Source organism: Chionomys nivalis, chromosome 8 (assembly GCF_950005125.1).
Source record: "Chionomys nivalis chromosome 8, mChiNiv1.1, whole genome shotgun sequence".
Classification (NCBI taxonomy): Eukaryota; Metazoa; Chordata; class Mammalia; order Rodentia; family Cricetidae; genus Chionomys; species Chionomys nivalis.
Window position 1 is genome coordinate 93,480,093 of NC_080093.1, and position 13,787 is coordinate 93,493,879.

Below are 13,787 nucleotides of genomic sequence, written 5' to 3' on the forward strand. Positions count from 1 at the left end.
GTTCTTTGTGTAGACTTGAGCTCTCCTGGGTTTTCCCTATCCACTTTGGCATGTCTATTGTTGTTGTCCTTGTTCACCTAATGGTTAGGCAGCCAAGTTGGTGAGACTTTATGGGTGTGCTTCTGACATTCCCAGGGGAAACAGCCTTACAAAACGCTCCCTAACCTTCTGGCTTTTACAATCTCTCTGATTCCTCTCGAGTGCAGGATTTATTTTGTAGATGTATCCTTTGGACTGAGGTCTACAACTCTGCATTTTGATTGATTATGGTTTTCTGTAGTGATTTCTGTCTGTTTAACAAAACTTTTAAACATGACTTAAAAGGAATGATGAAAATAGCCATTGGTTTTAGAATGCTGTAACAGAAATACCTGAGAATTTCAATGAACATTTGGAGAAAAGATGACAAAATTGTGAGTTGTAGGTTGACAGAGAGTCTGTAGAACTTGCCAATTGTCAAGATCTTGATCAGGCAACTAAACAGCTTTCTGGATGTGGCAGAATGTATTCTTCTGAGACTGAGTAGGCACATCTTTCACGTCATTGGCAGTCAGGTCTTATTTTCAAAGGATGGCTCTGTGAAGTCGCAGAATTCTGCTCCACGTAACCTCTGACCTCTGAAAGTCCTTTGCAGTAATTTGTTTTGAGGTCAACAAAAGCCATTGGCTTTTGGTATCTTTGCTGACACTCTTTGTCATCTCACCTTCTTCTAAATCTTTACATAGACTTATAATTAATGATGTGGCATTAACTTATCAGGTCCTACAAATGAAGTTGAAGTTTCTTGCTAAAAGAACTTCCCTAAGAAAGGATGGTTTTCCTTTCTCCCCAGAAACTCAACATCAGGACCAGGATGGGATCAGCAAGGCATGCACCTAGAGACAGAGTTTAAGAAAGTCCTAGTTTTCAAGTCCTGCCAGAGCAAGACTGTCAATCACAGGTCTCTGATATCAAAAACACCACTGTGTGTTTGCTCCTCCCTGTTTTGTCTGACCCAGTAATGATAATTATAAAGCAAGAGAGACACATCATTAAGAAATGGCTTTAGAGGATCGAATTGGGCCCCCTGAATGTGGGTGACAGTTGAGTGGATTGGCCTATTTGTGGGACTTCTGACATTAGAACCACCATTATCCCTGTTGCATGAACTAATGTTTTGGAGCCCATTTCTTACAGTGGGATACACTGCTCAGCCTTGATGTAGGGGAGAGGGACTTGGTTCTGCTTCAACTAGACATGCCAGGCTTGGTTGACCCACCATGGGAGGCCTTACCCGCTAAGAAGTAGATGGGAATGAAAGGAGGGAGGGATCAGGAGGAACAGAGGGATGGGAAATGGCAGTTGGTAAATAAAATGAATAAAAGATCAAAAAAAAAAAGTGGTTTTAAAGCCAAAGATAGAATCAAAACCCAGCACCATTGTCCTTGACTTCTCCATCAGCCTCCACTGTCAGCCACATTCAGAAAGTCCGGTTTGATCACATGCTCCATCAGTACCAGTCTGTGGGAGCCTAGTCTGTTTGGATGCTCACCTTCCTGGACCTGGAAGAAACAGGGAGGACTTTGGACTTCCTGTAGGGTAGGGAACCCTGACTGCTCCTTGACTGGAGAAGGAGGGGAAGAGGGAGTGGGGGGAGGGGAGGGAAGTGGGAGGAGGGAAGGAAGTAGAAATTTTCAATAAAAAAATAAATAAATTTAAAAAAATAAAAAAATAAAGCCAACGATAGTGACACACACAGGTAAGCCTAGCACCTGGGAGGCTGTTAGAGGAAGATTGCAAGTTCCAGGCCAGCTTGAGTTTTATGAGAAGTTTCACGTCAGCCTGGTTTATGCAGTGAGACCTTGTTTTAAAAACAAAAACAAAGAAACAGTCTTGGAATCTCACATGTTTCTGAGAAAGATAGCTGTGTGTATAGCAGCAATCTCTTGTATGCAACAGAAAGGAATGAATGCTCCTATAGAAATAAGAAACTATAACCAGATGTAAGACAGAAAAAATCTTCTCAGTTGAGTAATCCAAGGGAATCAGTACATGGCATAATACTGAATTAGCCGGGGAGAGAGAGAAAGAGAGAGAGAGAGAGTTTTCCAAGGGTACAAACTGTCACTGAGGTATTTCCCAGTGATAAACTTCTTTCTTAAGGCAATCTCAGGAAGAAACAGGAGACATAAGGAGCTTTCTGACATAAATTCAGATTCCTGGTCTGAATTCCAGCATGATCATTTTTTAATTTTAAATTTTAACTAAAAATGAATTACATTATCTTTTTCTCTTCTTCTTCCTACATCTCTCATGTCTCCACCCTATCTCCCTCTCAAATTCTATTATTTATTGTTGTGATACGCACATATAGATAAATAAATACTCAAGGCCGGGCGGTGGTGGCGCACGCCTTTAATCCCAGCACTTGGGAGGCAGAGGCAGGCGGATCTCTGTGAGTTCGAGACCAGCCTGGTCTACAAGAGCTAGTTCCAGGACAGGCTCCAAAACCACAGAGAAACCCTGTCTCAAAAAACCAAAAAAAAAAAAAAAATAAAAAAAAATAAAAAAATAAATAAATAAATAAATAAATAAATACTCAAACACAACCTGCTGAGTATGTTCTGTGTTGCTTGAATGCTATGTTTTTAGCAATGGCAGCTCTACACTAAAGCAGCTACTTATATCTGGAAGCAGCAGAAACCATCCTGAGGCAAGATAGAAAGGCAGAGGACATGAGAGGGAGAAATGCAGGCCCTTGTTCTAGAATCTAGTTAAAGTCCTTGCCAGCAGCAAAGCAAGACTTTCAGCATGACTAACAACTGCTCAAAGCTCTTCTCCTTTCTGGGCATAAATCTCCAGTTTCCTAGACATCTCAGGAGAAAGCCCATTTACAGAAGAAAGATGTGTTGAGCCCTTTGTGCAGCTTTAGTGTTTCTGCTTTCATCAAGCATCCTTAGAAAGACTTTACAAAACTCACATATCCAAAAGGTTTCTTTTTCAAAGCAACCTTTGGTGATGTACCTTGACAGCCATCAAAATGGTCCATGTGGCTAATGCTAAGGCAATGGCTTACTCTTCTGGAGATGCCTGCACCTACTTGTAAGTGTACCCAATCTTCATTTTCTTTTGGGAAACAAGAACTCTAACTTGGGTGTGTCTCACTTTCTTCTCAGTGCCTCACTTTTTCAAACATATATTAAAAATATTCCTATCTCTGACTCACTGTACTGAAAACTGCAGAATTTTGAAGCTGCAAGCTCCCAATTGGCCTGAGACCAAGTCTGTAAAAGCGTAGAGGAACATCTCGGGCTACTGAGAGCAGCAGTGTGGAGCTGTGTTGCTGGCAGTGTTACATAGACTTTTTTTCAGGAAGCCTCAAATGTGGCAGAGTTGAAATGCCTTGCTCGTGTTTCTCAAATGCAGCAGAATAGTCTGAAGAATGAATTTACCTGACTACATTATGCTTGTTTTTATGCAAAATAAAAGTGAAATGTTTTATTACATCTGAGCATTGGAGGCAGGGACTAGCCTTATCAACTGATGACTGTAAGCTAGGTTGTTACTGTGGTTTTAGACAGGAAGTTGCACTGCTGTTTAAAGAGACTTCTGACCATTATTCTACTCTCAAGACTTAACTTGTAGACTAATCTCAAAATAACAGATTATTTGCTATTGAGTCCTTAACTTTCCTCAGGATAATAAAACTTCTGTCTTTTCAGCTGGCCTCTGCCAGAAGCTGCCTGTTGACTCTGATCCCAGGAGCTTATCATAGTGTAACATCTGTCACTACAGACACATCTGGCCCCAATTCTCCTGTTTGGGAGTGTGCCTGACATTTTAACAGAAGAAATCACCTTGTTAAAGTTGGAGAATGGACGTCTGTCTTTACTGAAACCTGGGAAGTCTCAAAGATATACAGAAATCAGGAGACATGGAGAAAAGTTTTCAGAGAGGCACCAGTGTGTTTATTTCTCCAAATGTTTTAAATCTCATTATACATCTTCTTAGCCTTCTAGGGTCCAGTTGTAAATAAATGACAAATATTCTACTCTTGTGTAGACAGAAAGTATGCAGAAACATTGTTATTTCATTTCTTGTGTATAGATAAATTGACTACAATGGCGAAATGGTAAAAATCAGGAAATAAATGCCCTTTGAAGCATTTATTAAACGGATGAGTTGCTTTGTGAGAGCCCCTAGCGTTAGAGGGTTAGCCAGATGTGTCTGCTTTCTGGAGTTAAAAATCTCTCTACAATTCCAGAACAGCAAGGGTTAGGAGACCCTTTGTTACCGACTTATACTACACATATCAAAGAAGACAAAGGCACAGAGATTCCACAGGTGGCCTCCAGTGACATTTAGAGCAGTGACAATTTGCTTGTTGTTCTTAGGTTTTGATAGGTTATCTCAAGGTCTGCTTCCAACCCTAGGTACAGATCTCCCATTATTTTACATGGCCGCTGAATATCATTATTGGGCTCTTTCATGTCTCAATAGTCTCCCAAAAATTTGACAGAAAATTATTTATAGTCTGACATGTCTTCATCCTGCTGCCTATCACATTCCCTTTTTTGGGATGAAATGTGGGAATTCCTCAAAAGATTTAGAAACCATGAAAAGGCAAAAAGAGGGAGGATTATGTAAGATATAAATGATGAAATCACATTTAAGATGGTGTCCATCACTTATATCAGTTTATAAATGTCATAAAAATACTGTTATCAGGGCTGGAGAGGTGGCTCTGTGATAAAGAGCATTGACTGCTCTTCCAGAGGTCCCAAGTTCAGTTCCCAGTAGCCACCTGGTTCCTGATGCCCTCTTCTGGCCTGCAAGTGTGCATGCAGACAGCAACATATATAAAGTAGAAACAAAAAATGTATTTAAAATACAGTTATCATAATACCCCTAATAGTTGGATGAAGCAGAGCCCAGGATCATAATAACTATAAGGAGAATGGAGAAATGATTGTTTTCATGTGGGAGTGATTCACCCTGAATTCATTCTGAGAGAGGAAAAGATTCAAACTATTTTTTTTTGAGACATGATTTCATGCATTGTGGGATGGTCTGAAACTTTTTATGCAGGTAAGGATGACTTCAGACTTTTGATCATCCTGCCTCTACTTTCTTAGTGCTGAGCCTGAGGTATGTGTCCCCACATGGTTCAGTTTCATGTGCTTTTCAGAGTTGAAGCAAGGGCTTTATATAAGCCCAGGAAGACTCCACAAACTGAGCTGTATCCCAACCTGGTATTTTGATGATGATACCATCCAGATTGTTCATATACTGAAAAACATTTTAAAACAAAATAAGAGACATAGGTAGGATGTAACAGACCGAAAGACAGACACAGAAAGCCAGTCACTTAAACTTTCTTTCATTAGCTTAATAAAAATTATATATTCATTAAAAAATAATCTATTTGGTAAATTGTGCAGTACACTGGTAGGACTTGAATTATTCTGTCTTGTCTAAGGAACAAGCTCTCAGAGATATGAAAGGAGAAACCCAACTTTTACACAAAATCCAAACATAGAGCCTAGCTGTAGAAATACAATGTAAAATGAGAACCAGTTTATTGGCTGATCAGATATGAATTGTATCACGGCTTGGAAACTGCTGGTTTTTTTTTTTTCTTTTCTCTAAGGCATTAAGAAATCCCAGAAGTTCTAGAAAATTATACATACCTTCTGTGAGAGAGAGTTGATGTAGTCAGATGACCAGTGTGACGGGGCCCAGAGATTGAGATGAAGGACGTGTGGTGGGTGTGGTTATGTGCGATCCTAGCATTTTATGTCTGTAGTCTTCTCAGGAGATTTTTTTTGTGGAATATTTAAAATTACCCTTTGAATCATAGATATTGGTTCTTTAAGAGGGAGTAAATCTCAAGCACCTTTCCCTCAAGCTTACAAGTGATCAGAATGAATTCTAAAGAATATTTGGGGAAAGAAAAGACAAATTTCTCTTTCAGTAATATCCACTGATTCCATCTTTTCCTAGCTTTCCCATCCCAGACAAATGATCAGCCACGCTGTGCTCTGGAATTCTCCCATCCCAGACAAATGATCAGCAATGCTGTGCTCTGGGATTCTCCCATCCTAGAAAAATGATCAGCAATGCTGTGCTCTGAATTCTGTGTATCAGGACCTCTCATCTAGTGTTAACCATGCTGATCTCCAGATAGCATTTTTATATCATTTTAATAAATGAAAATACCTACGTCTTCAGCAGTACCTGGGACCCACTTCACAAGATAATGGTTATCTGGACTAGGATTATATTTCTGTCTTAAAATTGTTATTATTGGTATTATTATTATTTGATAAATATTAATGAAAATCGAAACTGAGCAGACTTTTCATTGGTGTGCTATTTCTAAGTCAATAATCCTGAACTGAGGTCTGTGTTTGGCTCATTTCACTCAAGATCGTTTTCTATAACCATTACCCAGGTCCACGTTAATGTAATTACAAAATACTTTAGCTCTAGTTGTAGGAGGGCCAATGCATGGAGATCAAATGGAGAATTCTGGGCTTGAAACCAAACAAGGATGACCTATACTTTAGTTTCAAAGGTCATCTATGTATGTGCATATCTTGTGTCAAAAGCTCAACAAATGGTATAAATTTAATCAAAATTTAATTAAAAAATAGTTAATATCAGAGTGATCACTTGACATAGCATTTAGTATTGTGAATGCATCATATCAAATCAACAGTAAACAGCAATCAAATAGCAGAGGCCTTAGTAGATTTCTACTAAAATATTTTGTGAGAGTGCTTATGCCTGCAATGTTATCACTATTTCCACATTCCAAGATCTGTTAGTCAGAGTCGTGTTCTACAACAAGGCAGGGAGAATAAGCGAAGTAAACCACTCTGAATCTGTCTGGTCTTAATGCTATAGATGACAGGGTTCATAAAAGGGGGAAAAAGGAAGTAGATGTAGCTCATTGTGATGTGAACCACATGAGGCACATGCTTTCCAAACCTATGAATAAAGGTCAGACCAACCACAGTGACATAGAAGACCAGGATGCAGCAGATATGGGAGACACATGTGTTGAGGGCCTTGGCCCGCTCGTCTGTAGAGGCAATGCCCATGACAGTCTTGAGAATTAAAACGTAGGAGAAGAAGATGATCAGGAAATCTAGCAGGACCATTGCAAATACAACCACAACTGGATAGAGACGATTGAATGTGATGTCAGCACAGGCTAGCTTGATGACATCTTGGTGTAGACAGAAAGCATGAGAGAGTACATGGGATCGACAGTAGGGAAACCAATGCAGGCGAATGATTATTGGCATGATTGATAGACTAGCCCTAATAAATACACCCACTCCAATCTGTATTACCCTAGTGTCAGTAAGGATGGTGGTGTATCTTAATGGGTTGCGAATGGCAATGAAACGGTCATAGGCCATGGCAAGCAAGACCCCTGACTCCACAATAGAGAGGGTGTGGATAAAATAGGCCTGAGAGAAGCAGGCTGCATGGCCAATCTCCCTGTGATTTAACCACAGTACACCCAGCACTGTGGGCATGGTGGTCAATGTTACTCCGAGATCTGTAGCTGCCAGCATACCTAAGAAATAGTACATGGGCTCATGGAGGTTGTGGTCATCCTTAATGAGAAAAAGAAGGGTGCCATTGCCAAGCAGTATGGAGATGTAGGCCATCAGCAGTGGGAGAGAGATCAGGTGATGGGCCTTCTCCAGACCTGGGAAGCCAGTGAGCAGGAATGGGGAAGAGGAGGTGTTGAGCCACATTGTGGGTATTGCAGAGGAAAAGATCTCCTTCAGGTAAAGTGACCAAATCCAGTTCTTTAGGGCTTGCCCTTTGAGGATGCTACATGCTGTGTGGATGTTTAAGGGTTCTTTCCAACAGCAGTGGTAATTCATTCATTCCTGGGAGCTTTCCGGGTATAGGGAAACAGGATATATCAACAGCAAATCTACTTTATTCAGAGTCCACCACATGTAAGATTTTTGGGTGCGCATTAGAGATAAGATACGTGTGAAGAGTAGACTTAGATGAAATCTTGGTAAATCCTATATTCCACACAAAACAGAGAAAGAAATCACTACAGGTGAGTTAGTTGAGTAATGCTTTAAAAGTATTGATACTTACAGGGCTTTTGCCATGGTACTCCTCATCCTGAATGCTGGTATTTAGAATAGATCCAAAGATTTCCCAGAGTAAATGTAGAGTAGAATGTCAGAAAGGATCTAAGTGTTGTTTGAAGACCAGGCGTGGATATCTGATTGCATAATAATATAAAAGAATGCTAAATAAGCAAAATAAAATGCTTAATTTTAGGGATTTTTCTTTAAGTAATTGACACATGATAAATGTCTAGAGATTTTTGGAAGGTTGAAAAATGACATAAGACTGACTTGTATGTGTGTGTCTCCAAAATAAATGAGCCTCCATGTTATTGACCGGTGTAATACCTTAGTTTCTCATGATTTATTTAAAAAATTTCAGAGTTTTATAATATACATATGAAAATAAACAATAAAAGTAAGTCTATTATAGTCACTTGAAGGCACTATTTGGTAAAAACTCTAGAAAAATGATTCTTATATGTCAGATATTTGGAGAAGCAAATTAGAAATTAATTGTCAGATATTCGGAGAAAATGATTAGAAATTGATATTTAGTCACATGGATTATGCTTTAATAACTAAAGAGACTGATGGGATTCAAATAAATTGAGAAGACTTAATGATTCAGAGCTCTAAGGTATCATTGGAAGCAGGCCGTCATCTTCTGGCACCAGCCAGAGAGAATGTGGCCACCTTCTCTTGCATGGCGTGGGGACTGTGCATCTCACTTGCTGCACAAGCCATATCTTAGTGCGCTTTTAGGCATCACTCACATAGCTCATATTAGTAACTCCAAGATCACCGAGCTGCACTCTTCACAACTTTGTTGCTGATCTACTACTGCTGTTTCTTAACAGTAGTGAGCTTGGGGAGCCCCCTGAGTCTGAGACTTCGGGTTGTCATTTATAAAGGATGCTAATAATTTTTGTCTTCATCTTGCTTTTGATACTATGCACAACAAAGACAACACTGGTAAAGAGAATGCTTTAAATTTTTGTTATTACAAAAATTACAGAAAACATCTGTTGCATTTATACTAAGATTTGTCAAGTGATCCTATTTTGTATGAAGTGATAGGGAAAAATAAGACAACTCAGGAAGGCTTGAATTTAAGAAAAAAATGCTACACTTTCCTTCATTTGAGCAGAAAGTAAAGTTCCCAGCTGGCACGGTGAATTGGAAAGAGGTGAGAGGGAAATTCCGACATTGCTGAACATAGCATCAATGAGGTTTCTGCTGGGAGAAGTTGGGGGAGACAGGGCCTTCCATACATAGAGACAGAAGCATCCACTTCCTGTGAAGGAAAGACTCGGAAGTACATGGCTTATGGAGGGCTAAAGATGTAAGACTGGTGAAGAAAATTTCTATGTACTTGATTCCAGAATATTGTGATTGGATATAAGTGTACCTTGGGATACCTGTATAGAAGTTATTAGTTATTGGATCTATTATATACACAGTTATAGGGTTTTTGCATTGAAGTATTTACATTTTTTGCAAACTTCAAGTTTATCATAATACAATTGGGTTAATACAATAGAACTTCTTACTACACAAGCATCCAATAGAAGAACAAACGGGAAAATAGAAAAGAAATAAGAGATAGGATGGAGAAGGGAAGATAATGCAAACACATAAATGCAGGGAATAAAGAATTCTAGTTGTCACCTCTCTCAACCAACCACAATACCACATACACTCACTTCATTTTGTAGGAGACATACACAGGTCTGTGTCTATCACATAACAGGTTCATACAGGTAATGAAGGGAGGAGACTTACTAATCGAATATCAGAGTCTTTTCTATCCACATGGATCATGTAGGCTCAAGACATAGGTGGGCTCTTTCATGGTACGAGCCAGCTTGGGGCCTTTCTCAGTCGACTCAAGCACTGAGCTCTTCCGCTCACTTCCCTCAGAGCTGTCTCTGTGGTACACGGGCTTATCTGTGAGATCTGGGCAGGGTGGAGGGGTTGTGAATAAGTCCAAGATTTTTCCTCAGGCTCCAGTGACTCACCCTTTTCCAAGGTCTCTGTTTCAGAGTGGGATTGTTTCGTTTTGATGAGAAGCTTCACACTCTTCCATGTAAACGAGGAGTCCCCACAGAGCCCTATATATCTCAAGCATGGACTTCAGCCTCGCTTTAGTCTGCTTGCCTCCCATTGGTCCTGGAGCTCTCTCCTCTGTCACAAGCACTTCATCCTTTCCACCATAGGAAATCTCTGAGCTTCTGTCCTTTTTCCCTGCTTTTTTTTTTTTTTGAACAGCTCAAACCTGCTTTGGCTTTCCAGAACATTCTAAATATTTTATAGATAACCTAGTACCCAGAATACAGTTTGTGTCCTGCTTAAGAATCCTTGATGAATTAGCTTCCCTATACATGCAAACTGTTTCCAACATTATCTTACATCTCTGGCTTTAAGCATTTGATCAGATCATTAAACCACAAAGACTGACTGGTACATTCTTTCTAGAAACCTTGTCATCCCAGTGTAAAGGTATTGGAATAATTTTAGAACACCATTATTTCTCATAGATCCTTGGCAGGTACTACTATTGTTTTTCTCTAACAGAGAAACAAGTTCCCCCATGCCCTGGTGTTTGCAGTAAGACCTCAGAGAGAAAGTTTCTTACGTACCCTCACTGACCTGAGATTTTGACCTTGTCCATTCTTTGGTGACATTGTCAGAACTTCAGATATTTAGCTGTGAGAAACATTTGGTCACAACTTGTGAGTTTCTGTTTATTTCAGAGACCACACAAAAGCCTGTCTAGTAGGAATATTTATTTTAGAAACACCTCCTCAGGGACCATTTGTAATTTGACTGCTCACTGCCTCTCCTTCACTGCCCTCCCACCTTTCCCATCTAGCTCCTTCCTCCTGTCTCTTTCTCCCTTGTGTATATGTGGACCTTTGAGGTATGATAACTTATTACAGCAGTCTCTCACATTTCTCTCTGTGTTCTAGCGTTGATTTGCTTCCTATTGATAGGTGGATGATTTATTTATTTATTTATTTATTTATTTATAGGTGTGATGCAGAAACACAAACAGGAATCTAGACTGTGGTAAAGCTTTTAGAAAGTCTAATTCAAATCCTTCCCTCTGAAATGGGAAATACATTCATATTAAAGGAGAGCAAGGGATCAGTTTTGCTGAAATAAGAGTCACCTTGTTATAATACCCTACAGAGATATTTTTTACTATTGTTATGATACCAAACTTACACATTCATAGATGATCAAGCCATCTGACACATTATATTCCTGTTACAGGCTAATTTCTTTAGAAGTATATGCAAATGAGATAATTTGAGCCAGATTGTGTTTATTAAAGAAATATGTATATTTAAGTACAAAAGTAGTGAATCATAAGAAGAAAAAATGTAACTGAGATATAGGCTGCCAAAGCCTTGGAGGTACGTATAAGTATTACCCAATCAGACATATTACAATGTTGACTGAGTTTTCTGTCCTGCCTGGTTCCTGCAGTTGTTGAGTCCCAAAGAAATCACACAGAGGTCTACATTAGTTGTAAACTGATTGGCCCATTAGCTTAGGCTTCTTATTAACTCTTATTCTAGTATATGTTAGCCACATGGCTCGGTATTTTTTTTTTTTTTTAGTGAGGCAGTCATATCTTGTGACTGGGCCAGGACTCCTGAGAAATGGGCTTTCTTCTTCCCAGAATTTTCCTGTTCAAATTGATCCACTACTACTTTTTGTCTGGTTGTCCCACCTATACTTCCTGCCTGGCTACTGACCAATCAGCATTTGTTTAAAATATAATTGACAAAATAGAGACCATTCTCCCACACCACTACAACACTCTGGGTTAAAATGGCCAGACCTTTAAAAATCCTCCTCACCCAATTAGAAAATGTGAGTTCCTAGACCCAGGAGGTCATAACACTGAGCACAGCATCCCTACAGCTTAGGCGATCCAAAGTGAGAGAAGAGTTGGAAGATAAATATTGACCATAGTCTAAAGGATGGAAAAAATGCCTTTGATTAAAGAAAAATCTAGCCAGAACATTCTGATATTAGCAGCGGTAGTATGTTCATATCCTGTGTAGCTGAGCATCCTGGAACATCGCAGAATCTTAGCACTTACTGGCTGGTGAATTAGGATCATGAAGTAGGACCAATTTGGGATAGACAACAAATTATTGGCCAACCTAGAATGTACTACATAGAGAGATTCTGTCTCAAAATAACAACAAAAATGAAATTGAAGGCCATTTTCAAAAACTTTTCATACACACACCCCTATCTAAGTTTAGCCCCTGCCTTTCACAGATCAACTGACAACTGGACTTTATTATTCTACAATACATGCAAAGATCACTGGTTTCCTCCAAATGGGATTCACAGGAACGTATGCTTATAGAGCTGTACCATAGATCTTGTATTAAACAAATGATCAAAACTTAATGTTGTTCTTAATTTCACTTTTATTGAGCTTGTTCTTTGTTGTAATATGAGCGGTGGGGCTGCGTCCCCGGCACCCAGCCGCCCACATGGCTAGCTTATGCCCCAAAATAATTACACGGAAACTGTATTCTTTTAATCACTGCCTGGCCCATTAGTTCCAGTCTCTTATTGGCTAACTCTTTCATATTGATCTAACCCATTTCTAATATTTTGTGTAGTACCATGAGCTGGCTTACCAGGAAAGATCTTAACCTGCGTCTGTCTGGAGTGGGAGAATCATGGCGACTCCTGACTCAGCTTCTTTCTCCCAACATTCTGTCTGTTTACTCCACCCACCTAAGGGCTGGCCTATAAATGGGCCAAGGCAGTTTCTTTTTTAGTTAACCAATGACCTTCCTCCATCATTTCCCCTTTTTCTGTTTAAACAAAAAGAAAGGCTTTCACTTTAACATAGTAAGATTACATATAGCAAAACAGTTATCAAGCAAGAATTAAAGTTACAATATTTATATCTATTTTATCTTTTATCATAACTAAGGAAAACTATAATTATCTATCCATTCTTCAACTCCATCAAAGACTCCAGAAGGATATAATATTACCTAAGCAAACAAGAGATCCAAAACTCTAGAAATGACAGAGACATCTCATTGCCTGGACAGTCACCCAAAGTTCTCTTGTACCGTTGGGGCATCCGTCTTTGGCCTTTAGGCCCATAGTGTTTAGCAGACATTTTTATGAAGCAGGAAATTTTAAAGACAGTTTAGTCATTTTCTGCTGTATCCTGCAGAATGTCTTGTAGACTCTTTCATGGGTCAGGAACCCCGAAAAACCATCTCACCTTTAGGCAAGTTTAGCAGTCCTTTTTCTGTGGGTTCTCTGTGTCCAGTTTATGCAACAGTCCAGGCAAGAGCAGTTTCTTGCCCAAATGGCTATCAAACTCCTTAAGGAGCCTCTTCGGTGCCCATCTTTCTCTTGAAGTAGATTGGTGCTGTCAGGAGCAGACGTGTCTCATTATCATGAAAAGCCCTAAGTTATTAAAACATTAAATGTCATATTTTGTAGTCTTTGAAAGATATGAAGAATGCCTATCTAGCTGAAATATATCTATGCATATTTAGAAAATCTAACTAACATGACTACAAGCTTGACTATTATTTATGATTATCCATATAACAAAATTGACCTTAAAATCTATACCAATGTAAATTATTTATGCCACTCTGTTGTAATAAGAGTGGCGGGGCTGCGTCCCCGGCA

General features: G+C 39.3%; 1 protein-coding gene across 1 annotated transcript; it reads right to left on the reverse strand.

The window, feature by feature from the left end:
* Positions 1-6,809: 6,809 nt before the first annotated feature.
* On the reverse strand, positions 6,810-7,757 carry LOC130880445 (olfactory receptor 51B6). The gene has a single exon (XM_057779469.1). It carries the CDS (start codon positions 7,752-7,754, stop codon positions 6,810-6,812), a length of 945 nt encoding a protein of 314 aa, XP_057635452.1. The 5' UTR covers positions 7,755-7,757.
* Between the last annotated feature and the right edge of the window lie 6,030 nt (positions 7,758-13,787).